This window comes from Nelumbo nucifera, chromosome 3 (assembly GCF_055504915.1).
Source record: "Nelumbo nucifera cultivar China Antique chromosome 3, China Antique-T2T, whole genome shotgun sequence".
Classification (NCBI taxonomy): domain Eukaryota; kingdom Viridiplantae; phylum Streptophyta; class Magnoliopsida; order Proteales; family Nelumbonaceae; genus Nelumbo; species Nelumbo nucifera.
In genome coordinates, this window is record NC_142651.1 from 94,482,831 (window position 1) to 94,495,481 (window position 12,651).

Below are 12,651 nucleotides of genomic sequence, written 5' to 3' on the forward strand. Positions count from 1 at the left end.
CAACGGGCCTAGAACTTGGGCCCGAGCCCGGCCCTGATAAAAAGCCCGAAGCCCGAGCCCGAGCCCAAGCCCGAAGCCCGACTTAATAAAAGAAAATCAAAATTTTCCCTATTCAAATAGACATTATCTATTTTAATTCATATGTTTTTTCCCTTATTTAAATGAACAATGGGCCTACAAGTGAATCAACAACCTTCTTAAATAAAAAATTTATTCAAATGGACATCACATAGGGTTTTTACTTAGGTTTAACTATAGGTCGGGCTGGGCCGGGCTATTTTGGCAAAGCCCGAGCCCGGCTCGAATTTTATGCGGGTCGGGCTTTTTGGCCCGAAGTTAAGCCCGCGGGCCAAAAAGCCTGTTCAAGCCCGTCCGGGGGTCGGGTCGGGCCAGCCTGTCGGGCCACCCATCCCATGAACAAGTCTAGGGGTGGGGTATTTTTGACCATTGATCGAGGTTGGGGTGGGTTTAGGGGAATCATGAAACTATTCTAACCAAGGATAGGGCATGGTTGTAAATTCTTGTGAAATGTGAATGATGCTACGCTAACATTAAAATGGGGCATGGAAAATTCGAGGATTACTGTTCCCTTGAGGGATGGGGATAGCCAACAAAGTACACAGGAGAGTATATGTGTTACTTATACCAAACCTAACCCATGGCCAAGGGGATTTGCTCCTCAGAAAACACTCTTTACATGAATTGGGATCTATTCCTCATAGAGCTCGTCTCACATTGACTTTACAGCCATGCCATATTCCACTTTGTATTGAGAATGTTTTATCATGAATAATAAATATAAGTATGGGAGATGTTTACAATGTGACCAAGACATGCTGAAGTCTCCTTACATGAACCGTATATCTACGTCCCATTGTATATTGGTAACATCTCCCTGAATAATAACTTCCCCTTTCTTCCTCTAAATAATAATATACAAACCTTTTCCCCTACATTACTGCCATTATTGAGAACATCAACGTGAGGAGCAGGTATAGACTTTCTTTTACTCCAAACCTTTTTCCCCACATTACTGCCACTATTGAGAACATCTCAGCATGAATGATAGGATAAGGGAGATATTCCCATTTCCCAATGCGCGTATTGTTTTGTGGGGTAGGAATGTGGGAAGAATTTATGGTTTTGGGTAATCCGAAGTAGGCCAAGACCAATAGATACAAGCGATGAATGAAACAAGAGATCTGAACCGTCTGGTTGTCTCGTGTAAAGAATTTTTTGTTTCATCACTTTTCTCAAATCTCAAGCTGGGAACTCCTCTGACTGGCTTAAGAATTACTTTGTTGGTCCAGAATCAGAAACATCGTGGAGATGTAAAATTTCTCTCAGTTCATAATATAAGTACTTTTTTCTGTGTAGAAAAAATGGACCAGAAAAAATAGAGAGCCTGTAAATGGAATCCGTTAACTCAAAAGTTATCCTTTTTGTTTATTCTCGCCTGCTGATTCTATTAAAATACATTTCTTTTCGTAAAATGGGTAAGAAAGAATGTGTAAAATTGAAAAGTAGCAAAACTACAAAAGTAATCCAGCTACTCTTCACTCACTACTGCTCTTCACTTCAACAGAAACCACCAAACTGTCTTTCTCTTCTCTTCTCTCATGATTTGACAGACAAGGTTTCTTTTGAAATCTACCCTCGACAATTCTGAATACTTCTGCTGCGCCGAGTAGATTGGAGAGTGTCATGAGAAGATCTGGGTTTTCCCTCTTTTGCTTCGCTCTCTTTGTCTCTAATCTGCTTCACTTTCAAGTTGGAGCTGCTCCTACAGGTTGTATCTAAGAACCCAACTCTATTTTTTTTTTCGTTAAGTACTTGCTCTTAGATTGGTTTCATCTGACGAATGGGTATATTCTTTTGTGCTCTTTCGATCGTCTCTTATTTTGGATTCTTCTGTTAAGTCAGGGCCGTTAATAAGGCATTTGTCATCATTTCTCAGATGGACGAGGTCTTCTCAGAAAACACCCCAGACAGGTTTATTGAAAGAAGAATTTCTGATTTCTGTCATATCCACACGATCGTTTTGTGATTATAGGAAGGTTTCCTTTTTATGGGTAGTTATGCGAACTGAAAGTGTTCCTTGTTGCTGTTTAACAGATGGGAACGTTGTTCAGTTTGAGAATGGATACTTGGTTGAGACTGTTGTAGAAGGGAACGAGCTCGGGGTATCCCCATATTCTATCCGTGTTTCCCAGGATGGCGAACTCTTTGCTGTTGATGCTGTCAATAGCAACATTGTTCGGATAACTCCGCCATTATCCCAGTGTAGGCTTTCTGCTTTATCCTCCTTAACTGAAATTTCTTAATTTATTTTTTAATTGCAAATCCTCTGTCATCCGGGAAATTTCTTGTAATTTTAGTAATTAGGCCTCAATTCTGTACTCTCAGGCGTGTCTACCATATGGGTCAGTTAACAATTCTTTGTCTTGTTGAGTGATAGAAGTGCATTTGTTTCATCACATACTAAATATGGTGGTTGGTTGTGCAGATAGCAGGGCTAGGTTGGTTGCTGGGTCATTTGAGGGCTATTCGGGGCACGTAGATGGGAAACCAAGCGATGCTCGCTTTAATCATCCAAAAGGCGTTACCATGGATGATAAAGGGAATGTATATGTTGCAGATACTTCTAACCTTGCTATCAGGAAGATTGGAGAAGCAGGTCTGTGTAGCAACTGAACAAGTCGGTGGATTACTGTGAAAGGACAATCAATTAGTACTTTATTTCTGATTCTTATTCTCTAGGAAAAAAGCTAATTGATTTTAGGGATGCTTGCAGGTGTTACAACTATTGCAGGAGGCAAATCAAATATTGCAGGGTACAGAGATGGGCCCAGTGAGGATGCAAAATTCTCTAATGATTTTGATGTGGTGTATATTCGGCCTACTTGTTCCTTGTTAGTTGTTGATAGAGGAAATGCTGCTCTTCGGCAAATTTCTCTTAATCAAGAGGACTGTGATTATCAGTATCACTCAATTTCTGCCTCAGGTTTGGAACCCTAACTGTTGGTTTTTATTTGTTTACTAACTGTTATCTTGGTTCATAAAGAGAAGTAGAAGTTAATTGAATAATGAAAATGGATTGTTGTAGCCTATTCCAAATAATTGAAATTTGAAACAAAGCTTAGATGTGGTGTGGTAGTGTAATCACTGGTGGTGGTTAGTCACATCCAGTTCATAAACATTGGATTCACACCAGAGTTGGCAAATCCAACACTACCTATTTATTGGATGGTATTGGAATTGTGAAGAAAAACTTCTTGCATTGGGTACTAGTAACCTGGTTTTTATTCTGAAAATGATTCTATCTTTTTTATTTATTTATTTTTTTTGAGAAAAGGTGAGATTTCTATTAAAAGAAACAAAGATAAAGGCTGCTGAAGGAGAGGTTTCCTCAACAGCTGAGTACAACAGAACATAAGTAAGACGAGGGCAGTAAAGTCTTACAGCACAAAACCAGCATCCCTGAAAATACTATTCCAGTGACTAGAAAACAAACTAAAGTTGAAGCCCTTAAATAAATTGTTGACTGACGCCACTTGACTAACATCGGGCCCGTTTGGTTTGTCATTTTGGGAAGATTTTCTGGTAACTCTGATAGTCAAAAGACGCATTGAGCTTTTGCATGAAGATCTGAGCAGCCCAAAGTTAGTTTGGAAGATACACGTCTTTCTGTGCGTCTTTCCGTGCGAGAATAAAACGCGAAAGATGTGAAAAGCTTCATTTGGAGCTTCCCGAAATCAGCCCAAAATGGGCTTCTCGCGTCTTTATGGCGCTCTGACTTTTGGCAGCTAGATCTTCTGCAAACCAAACGGGAATAGACCGAAAATCGGTCTGCACGGAAAGACATGCCAGATGGGCTCCTTTCCACCTTGACTAACATTCTATCTTCCTTTAAGCTATTTTTAACTCCCTCTAGTAGTAGTGGCTGCATGTTAGTTACACTGATGAACCAAAATCCCCAAATTAACATTTGGAGGTACATGTGGCCCTACTATTTGTGGACCATTATTGGACCAGTGGAACTTTCTCTTGTTTGCATTTTAATATATCTGTGAACTCTGATATTAATATTCAGATTATAGGCCAAACCCTGGTTCTATCAATTTCTCCCTCAAAGTTCATGGTTTCCCAACAGCATGACAACTATGAAATTTGGGGATATATTTGTCCAGAAACTAGTCATTGGAGATTGCCTTTGAGTTAAAAGTTGACAGGCATGATAATTTTTTAAAACAACTAGTCCTAACTTTCAACTGCAGGATGTGTTAGGAACTGGATCAGCATTAACAGTCTTCAAATTATTTGACAGGCATGATAATTTTTTAAAACGATTAGCCATTGGAGATTGCCTTTGAGTTAAAAGTTGACAGGCATGATAATTTTTTAAAACGACTAGTCCTAACTTTCAACTGCAGGATGCGTTAGGAACTGGATCAACATTAACAGTCTTCAAATTATTTGACATTTGCATTCGCTGACCTATACAACATGCAGGGAGATATGTTATTAGTAGAGATCAAAGTTGCAAGGTTCAATTTCAGTGTCATGGATATTCAAGTTGATTTGATCACACAAATTTGTGCTGTTTAAGTGTTCATTAAGCCTCTTTCTTGGTAATGTTCTACGAGTGTGTATTGGTGGCAACAGATGCTAATTTGTTTTATAGATTGGTGAAACCAGAATGAGAATACAATTAATTTAAGTGTTACGGCATTGCCTGGACATTTGCCCAGGTGTTTTGGAGGCCCACCACCTAGGTGATCAACTAGGTAAGTGGTATAGAATATAGACAAAAAATTTAATGGGGGAATATTTTTTTTTAAAGGTGAGGTATTGTGTTAAACCGCAAAAAGAAAGAAGATATACAATCTGCCCCAATTCCCTGTACAATGAGAAACTGTACTGAAGGAAACCCTAAAAACTCAAAACACAACTACTAAGCCTTTAGGCATTTACAGATAAAACTATCCAAACATAATCTCTTTGTCAAAAAAAGAAACTGTATGTCTAGATTTAAAAAGTAATTGACTAGCCAACCACGAATACAGCATGCCCATTATGGGGGAAGATATATTCCCCCTTGGTATACTGATACAAGTTTGTTTAACCCATTTTGGTCTATAGGATTGTATATGGAGCTAAAATTAGGGTCTTAATCTTTATAAAAATCAAGTGTAAATTGTTATTTCATCATTTGATGATTTAATTTGTGCTTTACTGATTTCTAATTTGCATGAAATTGCATAATATTTATATATGGTTATAAACGAAGTGCGAATTCCTTCGCTGATGGATTAGCTAAACAAGGGGTTAATAGGGATTATTTTGGGCTCATTTGCAATTGTAATATGTTTGTTTGATAGTTTTCTCATTGGGAAAGTTAAAAGAGATTATCTCCCCTTTTATGTACTCTCATTTTAATCTATTTTAATGAAAAGGTTTTTTGTTATTGATCAAAAAAATATATATATCAACTTGATTTTCTGTTGTCTCTTGAGATGCTTCAAGAATCTCAGATAGAAACCATTTCAGAGGTTTTTAATTCCAACTCAAAACTGTTCCTTTTCTTACCTTTTCTTCTTTTAAATATAGGTGAATGTAGGGCAAACCATTGAGTGTAGAGTTCCAAGTGAAATTAAAATTATCAGTGGTTCAATATGTAAGAGTTAAAAAGGAAAGAGTTTGGGAAATGTAATCAATTAATGCTTATGGAAACTCAAAAACTATAATCAAGAAACGAAGCTAAGAAACTAGAACTATAATAAGATTGGTTAATAAAAAATTAAAAATCACAAGAAGGATAACTAGAAGGATAAAAGTTAGAAGAGTAATTACCTGTCTTGAGCAATAGTTGCACCTTATTCTTGAATCAAAGCCTTGTCGATATCACACCTTGAATAACTCAAGATTCTCTTCAAAGTTTAGGTTGACAGACAGTTGGGTTGATCCACAGATTTGTGTGATCTGTTCCATGTTCCACAAGTTCCATGTTGAACATTTTGGGCCTTATAGCGAAGATTTCTTATGGAGTGACATGTATCATGCTATCATTTTGCAATTTCTGTACTATAGAGAGTCCAGATTTGCCAAAACTTTCAAGAAAGGGAGGGAAAAAGGGAATAATATGGAAACGATAGTGATGTATTGAAGATGAATTTGTATTTAACTATGTCTTTTGTTCTCCCATGACTATCTTTCATGATGGTTACCACTCCTTAACATAATTGTGTTGTATTTGATGAAGTAAAACAGTTAGCTTTTTTCTCTATTTCCAACTGTTAAGGAATCTGGCAGGGGAAATTTCATGAGAATTGGGTAGATGAGGAGTAAGGGAATCAGATTACCTAAAGCGAGGAAAAATGGTTTCAGGGCTTTGACAGTTGACAAATGAAGACTTGATATAAGAATGATAAATGAGTAGCGACTGTTCTAGCTTTCCATGTCCTTCCTGATCTTGAGGTTAGACGTTCAATAATGGAAGTCCAATTCTCCATTTCATATGTTGGTTCAAAATTGAAGATCAAAGAGTTGAACTGGATGTGGACCTAACCTTTGGCATTTTTCACAAAGTGGCTTCTCTTAGACTCAAACTGTTTTCTCATGCTTGTTAGCCAGAGATTTTACCATTACATCAAAGAAGTCTGGCCAGAGATTTTACCATTACATCAAAGAAGTCTAGCTAAGAATGAGGAGATTAAAGAGAGATGGAAAAGCTTTTTCCAGGGATTGCTAAATGAAGGAACATGTTGTAATACAATCTTTATCAAGTTTGCTGAACTTGAATCAGATGACAAAGTTGGTTTATGTATGTGTTCTTCTGTGAAGAACATGAAAAGCAACTTTAACACCCAACTGACACAGTGTTGGCAAAGGTCCTTGATTAAAATCAGTAGCTTATGAAGCATGTACATATATTGGAGTCTGTGAAGTCTTTTGAAATTTGCCATAATCTTGTTTTCTTCTTGCAAATAGAAATCTTGGGCTTGAGCATGTTGTAAGATCCAGTTTCCAAATGTTATTTCTTTCCAGACACTTTCATCTTTTCTACCATGACCTTGTTCCCACCTTTGATTGTACAGTGAATTGAGACTAGATGAAGCTTTGTTTGCCATAAATGAAATGCCTCTTTGCATTGAATTTGAAGCATGTTATGAATATATGATGCAAAATGATTTGTTTGGAGACAGTGCAGCTCTTCATAGACTTGTGTAAGGGAATCAAGAAGTCTGGGATCAGAGATTGTAATTGGTGAAATCTAAAAAGGTTTCTTATATCTAGAGTACACAGTTTTCTTCCAGCTGTATATCTAATGCCAGAGGTGTAATTTGCCCACTTTACTACTGTAACTGTGAGGATTAATATAAGAATGGATAGAATATTTTTCTCTTTTATGGAGTTAAATAACCAAGTTAGGTTTTGCAATGACAGTATTCTCAATTGGTTCCATCTTCTAGTTGAGGCTGGTGTGTGAATAAAATTTTTCCATGCAGAACTGGACATGTTATTATTGACATTAGTCCTACTCCTATCTACAATGTACATAATGACAGTGACCCTGATGTAAGAACCATTGAGAGAGGTTGCACACATCAAATAAAGGTCAAAGGGGATTGTAGGCTGGTCTAATTATGGAAAAGAAGACAAAAGTGTTATAGAGGTAGAAATAAGGTTGAAGTTGAGAGAACTATAGTTAAGGGAATTAAGGGAAACACAAGATAAATATAAATCGCCTCTAATCTTGGCCAGTGGCTCAAATATCACCATTGATGTAGGGAATCAATTCAGATGGCACATGGAAGCAACTTTGCAGAATAGCTAAAATTATTCCTTCATTGTCCAAAAGTATTGTTACAGCAGCATGGTCAGAGCTTATAAAAAAGCCCCTAGATATCACCCCAAATTATAGTCGCAAAGTAATACAAATCACAATAAAAGTCCCTTTAACAAGGCCAACAAAGATGTACTTAGATATCCTGAAGATCCTCTGACAAATTCATGCAAGTCTAACATACATTTCCATAGATGTTATAATCATGTAAAGATCTTAGTGGGGCCTATGGCAGCACTTACTAATTTTGTCCCTGTTAACTGGTTGGATGTTGGCCTACTGTTGCCTAGACATTGGTCATTAAGAACCCTAGCTTCATATAGGTCCAACTATAGTAAATAATTCAACATATTTTGCTATATTTCCTTTTGCATATATAAGTCTTAAGGGGCTAATTCTTACCTGTAAGGACCTGATATCAAGATTTTATTCATAGGATATCTGTAATTGGTCACATGGGAGAGATTAACTTACTGAAATTGTAGTCTAGAAATTGTAAACTTTTTGAGTGTGCATCCCTGGGCTATTGTTTCAACCATTGGCTTTTCTTGAATTTCTTTGATCATTGGGAAAATTATTGCCACTGGTAAACAACCACAAAAAGGAAGGGCAAAATCTGGTCCAACATCATCAGGATATCTGTTTGAGTTGCAAATGTAAATTGACTTCTTACTCGGATGGTTGGATTACTTGTGCAGATATTGTCATGGTTATTGGTGCTGTATTGGTTGGATATCTATCATACATGAATCAGCAGATATTAACATGTTACTTGGATTGCCTGTAGCAGATATTGTCATGGTCATTGGTGCTGTGTTGGTTGGATACCTATCGTGCATGATTCAGCAGGGATATGGACCATCTATTTTCTCAAAGACGGTAAATTTCATACTTTGGAGTTTTTATGCACCATGTAACAAGTTTTTGTAACTATATGATGACCCCTCTAAACATTTGGAAAGCACCCATTTATTTAAAGCAGCCAGAGTTTTGTCAAGGTCTTGGCTAGCATGACAGTCACTGTAATATTTACATATTATGATCCAAGAGTATTTTCAGTCTTAGCACCGAGAATAGAGGCTCTTAGAAAAAATGTTAATTTTAAACACCCTGCTGTTCGATGTGTTTCAATTAACCTTCTCATAATAGTTGCCTCTAAGTTAAATTTTGCATTTTGTCAATTACTACATGTATATGGTGGGGCTGTTGGGACACTATGTACTCTTCCTTTTAATTTTCTAAGGTGTATGTTTCAAGGAGATTTATTTTTGTTTCTCTAATACCCTTTTGGGTTATTGTTCAATGAAAAATACAGTTTATTGAAACATGGATTGAAGTTCCATATAGTGAAATGAAAATTGTCTTGAATGGTAAGGGTGGTCAAGGAATTGCAACGGGGCAGGGGTCATATTCCCTGTCCCCAACCCCGATATTTAAATAAATCCCCATCTCTGACCCTGTCCCTGCTGGGATAAAAGTTATCCTCCACCCCTGGTCCCCGACAGAGACAGGTTCCCCGCGGGGACCCGAATCCCCGGAATTTGCTAATTAATAATATTCAAAAAAAAAAATTCACTTAAAATAAAGGGAAATTTTAAAATATAAACAATATTTTAAATATATTTTGAGTTATATATATAATATTTAATATATATAATTGGGATTGGGGTGGGGTGGGGACTTCATTCCCCATCCCCGACCCCTGACCCCAATCGGGGATCCCTATTAACCCCCATCCCTGTCCACAAAGCAACCCCCACCCGCGGCCCCACCGGGTTGGGTTCCTGGTGGGGATGGGAAAATTGCCATCATGGTCCTTACCTGGTTACGGAAAGCTGGTAAAAGACTCATTTCATTGAAACTTGTTGGGAACTATATCTTTATAACTGGCATCAAGTAGGAACTACAGGTAGATCATTACAGTTCAAGTAGCCTTGCATGTTTTTGGAACTTGAGAAATATGCAGGATTTGTTCTAGTAACATGTTGTGTTTAAGATACTCCAACTATCTGTTTTGTCTTCTTAACACATGGTTGTGAAATGCTCTGCCTTTACTGCTATAGCAGCAAACTTTAGACAGTAAGATTCAAGACCAACCCAACATGGAGAAGCCTACTCTGGTTGTGGAGAACCTAAAAGAGGAACCTGATGCTGGATGGCTGTCTTTTGGGAGACTTCTCCTTGATTTATCTAAACTTATAGTTGAAGCCCTGGCTAGCATATTTCTTTACTTCATCCCTGCTAGTCTCTGGCCAGGGAGGTCAAAGAAAGGTCTTACTCCAATTCAAGACTCTCTGGTGATGCCTGAAGATAAACCTGACCCCCCACTGGTGCAGAAGCAGAGAAGTGCTGCTCCAATCTCTGAAACTCGGCAGATCCCCACTCCCAGTGCAACTGATAATTATATGGAGCAGAAGCTCCAAAAGAGTAGATCAGCCAATCTGAGGGATCCTTCACTGAGCAAGCATCGGTCTTCAAAGCGACAAGAATATGCACAGTTCTATGGATCAACAGAACTAACTCCTCCATATGGCCAATTGAGTTCTAAGAGCCAGAGAGAGCGAACAAGGCACCGCTACCGTGACAGAAGTGGTGAGGTAGCTTTTGGAGTCATGGGGCAAGATCCAAAACCTGCTGAGGTCAAGTCAGTAGACTATGACGATCCAAAATTTGACCATTTCAACATCAGGAGTAAGTATGGATCTGATGATTCCTTCCATTTCTAGATATGCTGCATTTCCTAATGGCATCCCTTATCTTTTACCTGGGTGCCCAGATTGTTCTTTTGGGTTTTCATAGGTGAATAAATCTGGATAATTTCGATAGGTGTTTTATAAATATCCTTTTGTCCTATATCTGGTAAATCTATATTTTTGCAGTTGCATTTTTTATTCTGAGGTTGGATGTAGTTTGAGTAACTGTTAAATACAAGAATTGGTTACAAGCTTTTCCCCAACTATCCCCCTTCTTTCTCTCTAGCCATGCTTGTATATATTTATTTAGTAAAATTGAGAAAAATAGTCTTCTTGGCAAACTTCCTAATGCTTGGGAATTTATAATCTTGCATCCTTTTGGAACAGAGATGACATTTTCCAACAGTTCGCAGATGTACTGTCATTGCATAATTCACATATCCACTAATCCAATGGTTCATCTCCCACTTGTGGATTCAACAAAGGATTATCAGTTGTACCAACTACCAAGAGTTATTATTGAATATCAAATGGTTGATTATTGGGTACTTTTTCCCCTAAAGATATATTATTTTGGCATTTAAAATCATAACTTATGCTTGATTTTTTTTACAAGGAAAAAAGGTTGTGCATGTCTGACTTGATTATTCTCAAGGTTTTCATCCTGGAAAATTCTGATATAGTAACTGTTGTCCAAATAAGAGAAAAATCTCTCTGCAACATGATATTCAGCAAAAATTGAAATTTTCCATACGAAGGAAGTATTGAAAAACATATACAACAATACTGGAAAGAAGAGCATAAAGTTCTTAAATATGCAACTTTATCAAACAATACATTACCATTAAAACCAACCAAAATGCATGTAAATCTTAAACCACAAACTGGCCTCACTGAAAACAGAGAAAAAGCAGGCAAGAGAGTCAAGGAGACAAAAAAGGCAGCCATTGAAGAGGAGCCACCATCATATTCATATTCACTGGATGAGAAAATATAAATACAAAAGCTTTCCCCCCTCTCAGTTCATCTCTTTCCATATTCCACCATTAGGAATAACCGAAAAATTCAGAGAGAAGCAGCTTAAAGAACCCCGAAAGAAGAGAAACAGAGGCATTTTTATCCATTACACCTTTCCGCTCCGTCTCCACGCCGTTTGAAACCCATTTTGTTTTCCCTCCGTTCTCTATTTGGCGGAGAAAACAGACTCAACTTTCTGCCTAGCACCCTTTTTTTTGAATCTAGCCAGCGTCTAGTTGGCGACGTCCACATGCTAACTAATTCCCAGCCTCCCAGGTCGTAGCTACCTTGTTAAGAGTAGACAATCAATGAGTTCAACGACAATGAATGAAAGCCAGAAGTCATCTACCACTCCAGTTTTAGTTTCTTATGAGTAGGAAAAGATCCTTCTGAAACAAAAAGTCTCTTCTTATTCCAATGAATTTTCTTTCCCTTTGTTGTACGATATCAAATGTTTCTGCATATAGAACTCCCCCACTACTGTCTAGGATGAAGATGAAAAACTTGAAAGTGAGACATGTTAAAAAAGTGAAACCAGCAAATATGAATCATCCCATACTAAAATATCGATAAGTCAGAATCTGACTGTCAGATACCTAAAGTTGCATATCAGTACGTACTTTCAATGATTAAAACATTGATAAATCAGATACCCAGGATTGCATATCAATATGGTCGACACTCTACTTTTCACTTTTTAATTGTATTAACATCATACCTGTGTATGGATATTAGATACCATACCCAGAACATCCAATATATCATATTCATATCGACATTTTAATCCTTACATAGATCATAATTTCATTATTAATCCCTATTGGTCCATGTTGATCCAATATTAACTGATGACCACCAACCCCATCCACCCATGCCACATGCCGGCCTCTATGACCTGTATCGATGCTTAAAACGTTGCCAGGCCAAGCCAGAAATTCCATAGGGTTTCCCATTGCATGTACGTGGTGCAGACTCAGGTACAAGCATATTGTTGGCATTGTGGAGCTGCATTGGTTTGGTTCCATCCATCCCTAGTCCTCAGTATGAGATGATGAGGGTTTCTATTTGTCAGGCAAAATTTTATATTTATATTTG

The 12,651-nt window shown here is 37.6% G+C and overlaps 1 protein-coding gene across 8 annotated transcripts; it reads left to right on the top strand.

Moving 5' to 3' along the window:
* The first annotated feature begins 1,567 nt into the window (after positions 1-1,567).
* On the top strand, positions 1,568-10,802 carry LOC104586562 (uncharacterized). 8 transcript variants are annotated; one of them, XM_010243834.3, is made up of 7 exons: positions 1,568-1,789; positions 1,924-1,992; positions 2,116-2,283; positions 2,507-2,677; positions 2,783-3,004; positions 8,634-8,725; positions 9,910-10,802. In XM_010243834.3, the coding sequence occupies exons 1-7, from the start codon at positions 1,705-1,707 to the stop codon at positions 10,570-10,572; spliced, it is 1,470 nt and encodes a 489-aa protein (XP_010242136.1). In that variant the 5' UTR covers positions 1,568-1,704; the 3' UTR covers positions 10,573-10,802. The 8 variants fall into 8 exon arrangements, with proteins under 8 accessions (XP_010242136.1, XP_010242138.1, XP_010242137.1 ...); XM_010243836.3 differs by having other exon boundaries at positions 9,913-10,802; XM_010243835.3 differs by having other exon boundaries at positions 8,637-8,725.
* The last annotated feature ends 1,849 nt before the right edge of the window (positions 10,803-12,651 follow it).

Coding starts and splice junctions, on each gene's coding strand:
- LOC104586562 (XM_010243834.3), top strand. CDS start 1,705: ATGAGAAGATCTGGGTTTTCCCTCTTTTGCTTCGCTCTCTTTGTCTCT. Junction 1,790..1,923: donor AGTTGGAGCTGCTCCTACAG/GTTGTATCTAAG, acceptor CTGTTAAGTCAG/GGCCGTTAATAAGGCATTTG. Junction 2,678..2,782: donor CAGGAAGATTGGAGAAGCAG/GTCTGTGTAGCA, acceptor AATTGATTTTAG/GGATGCTTGCAGGTGTTACA.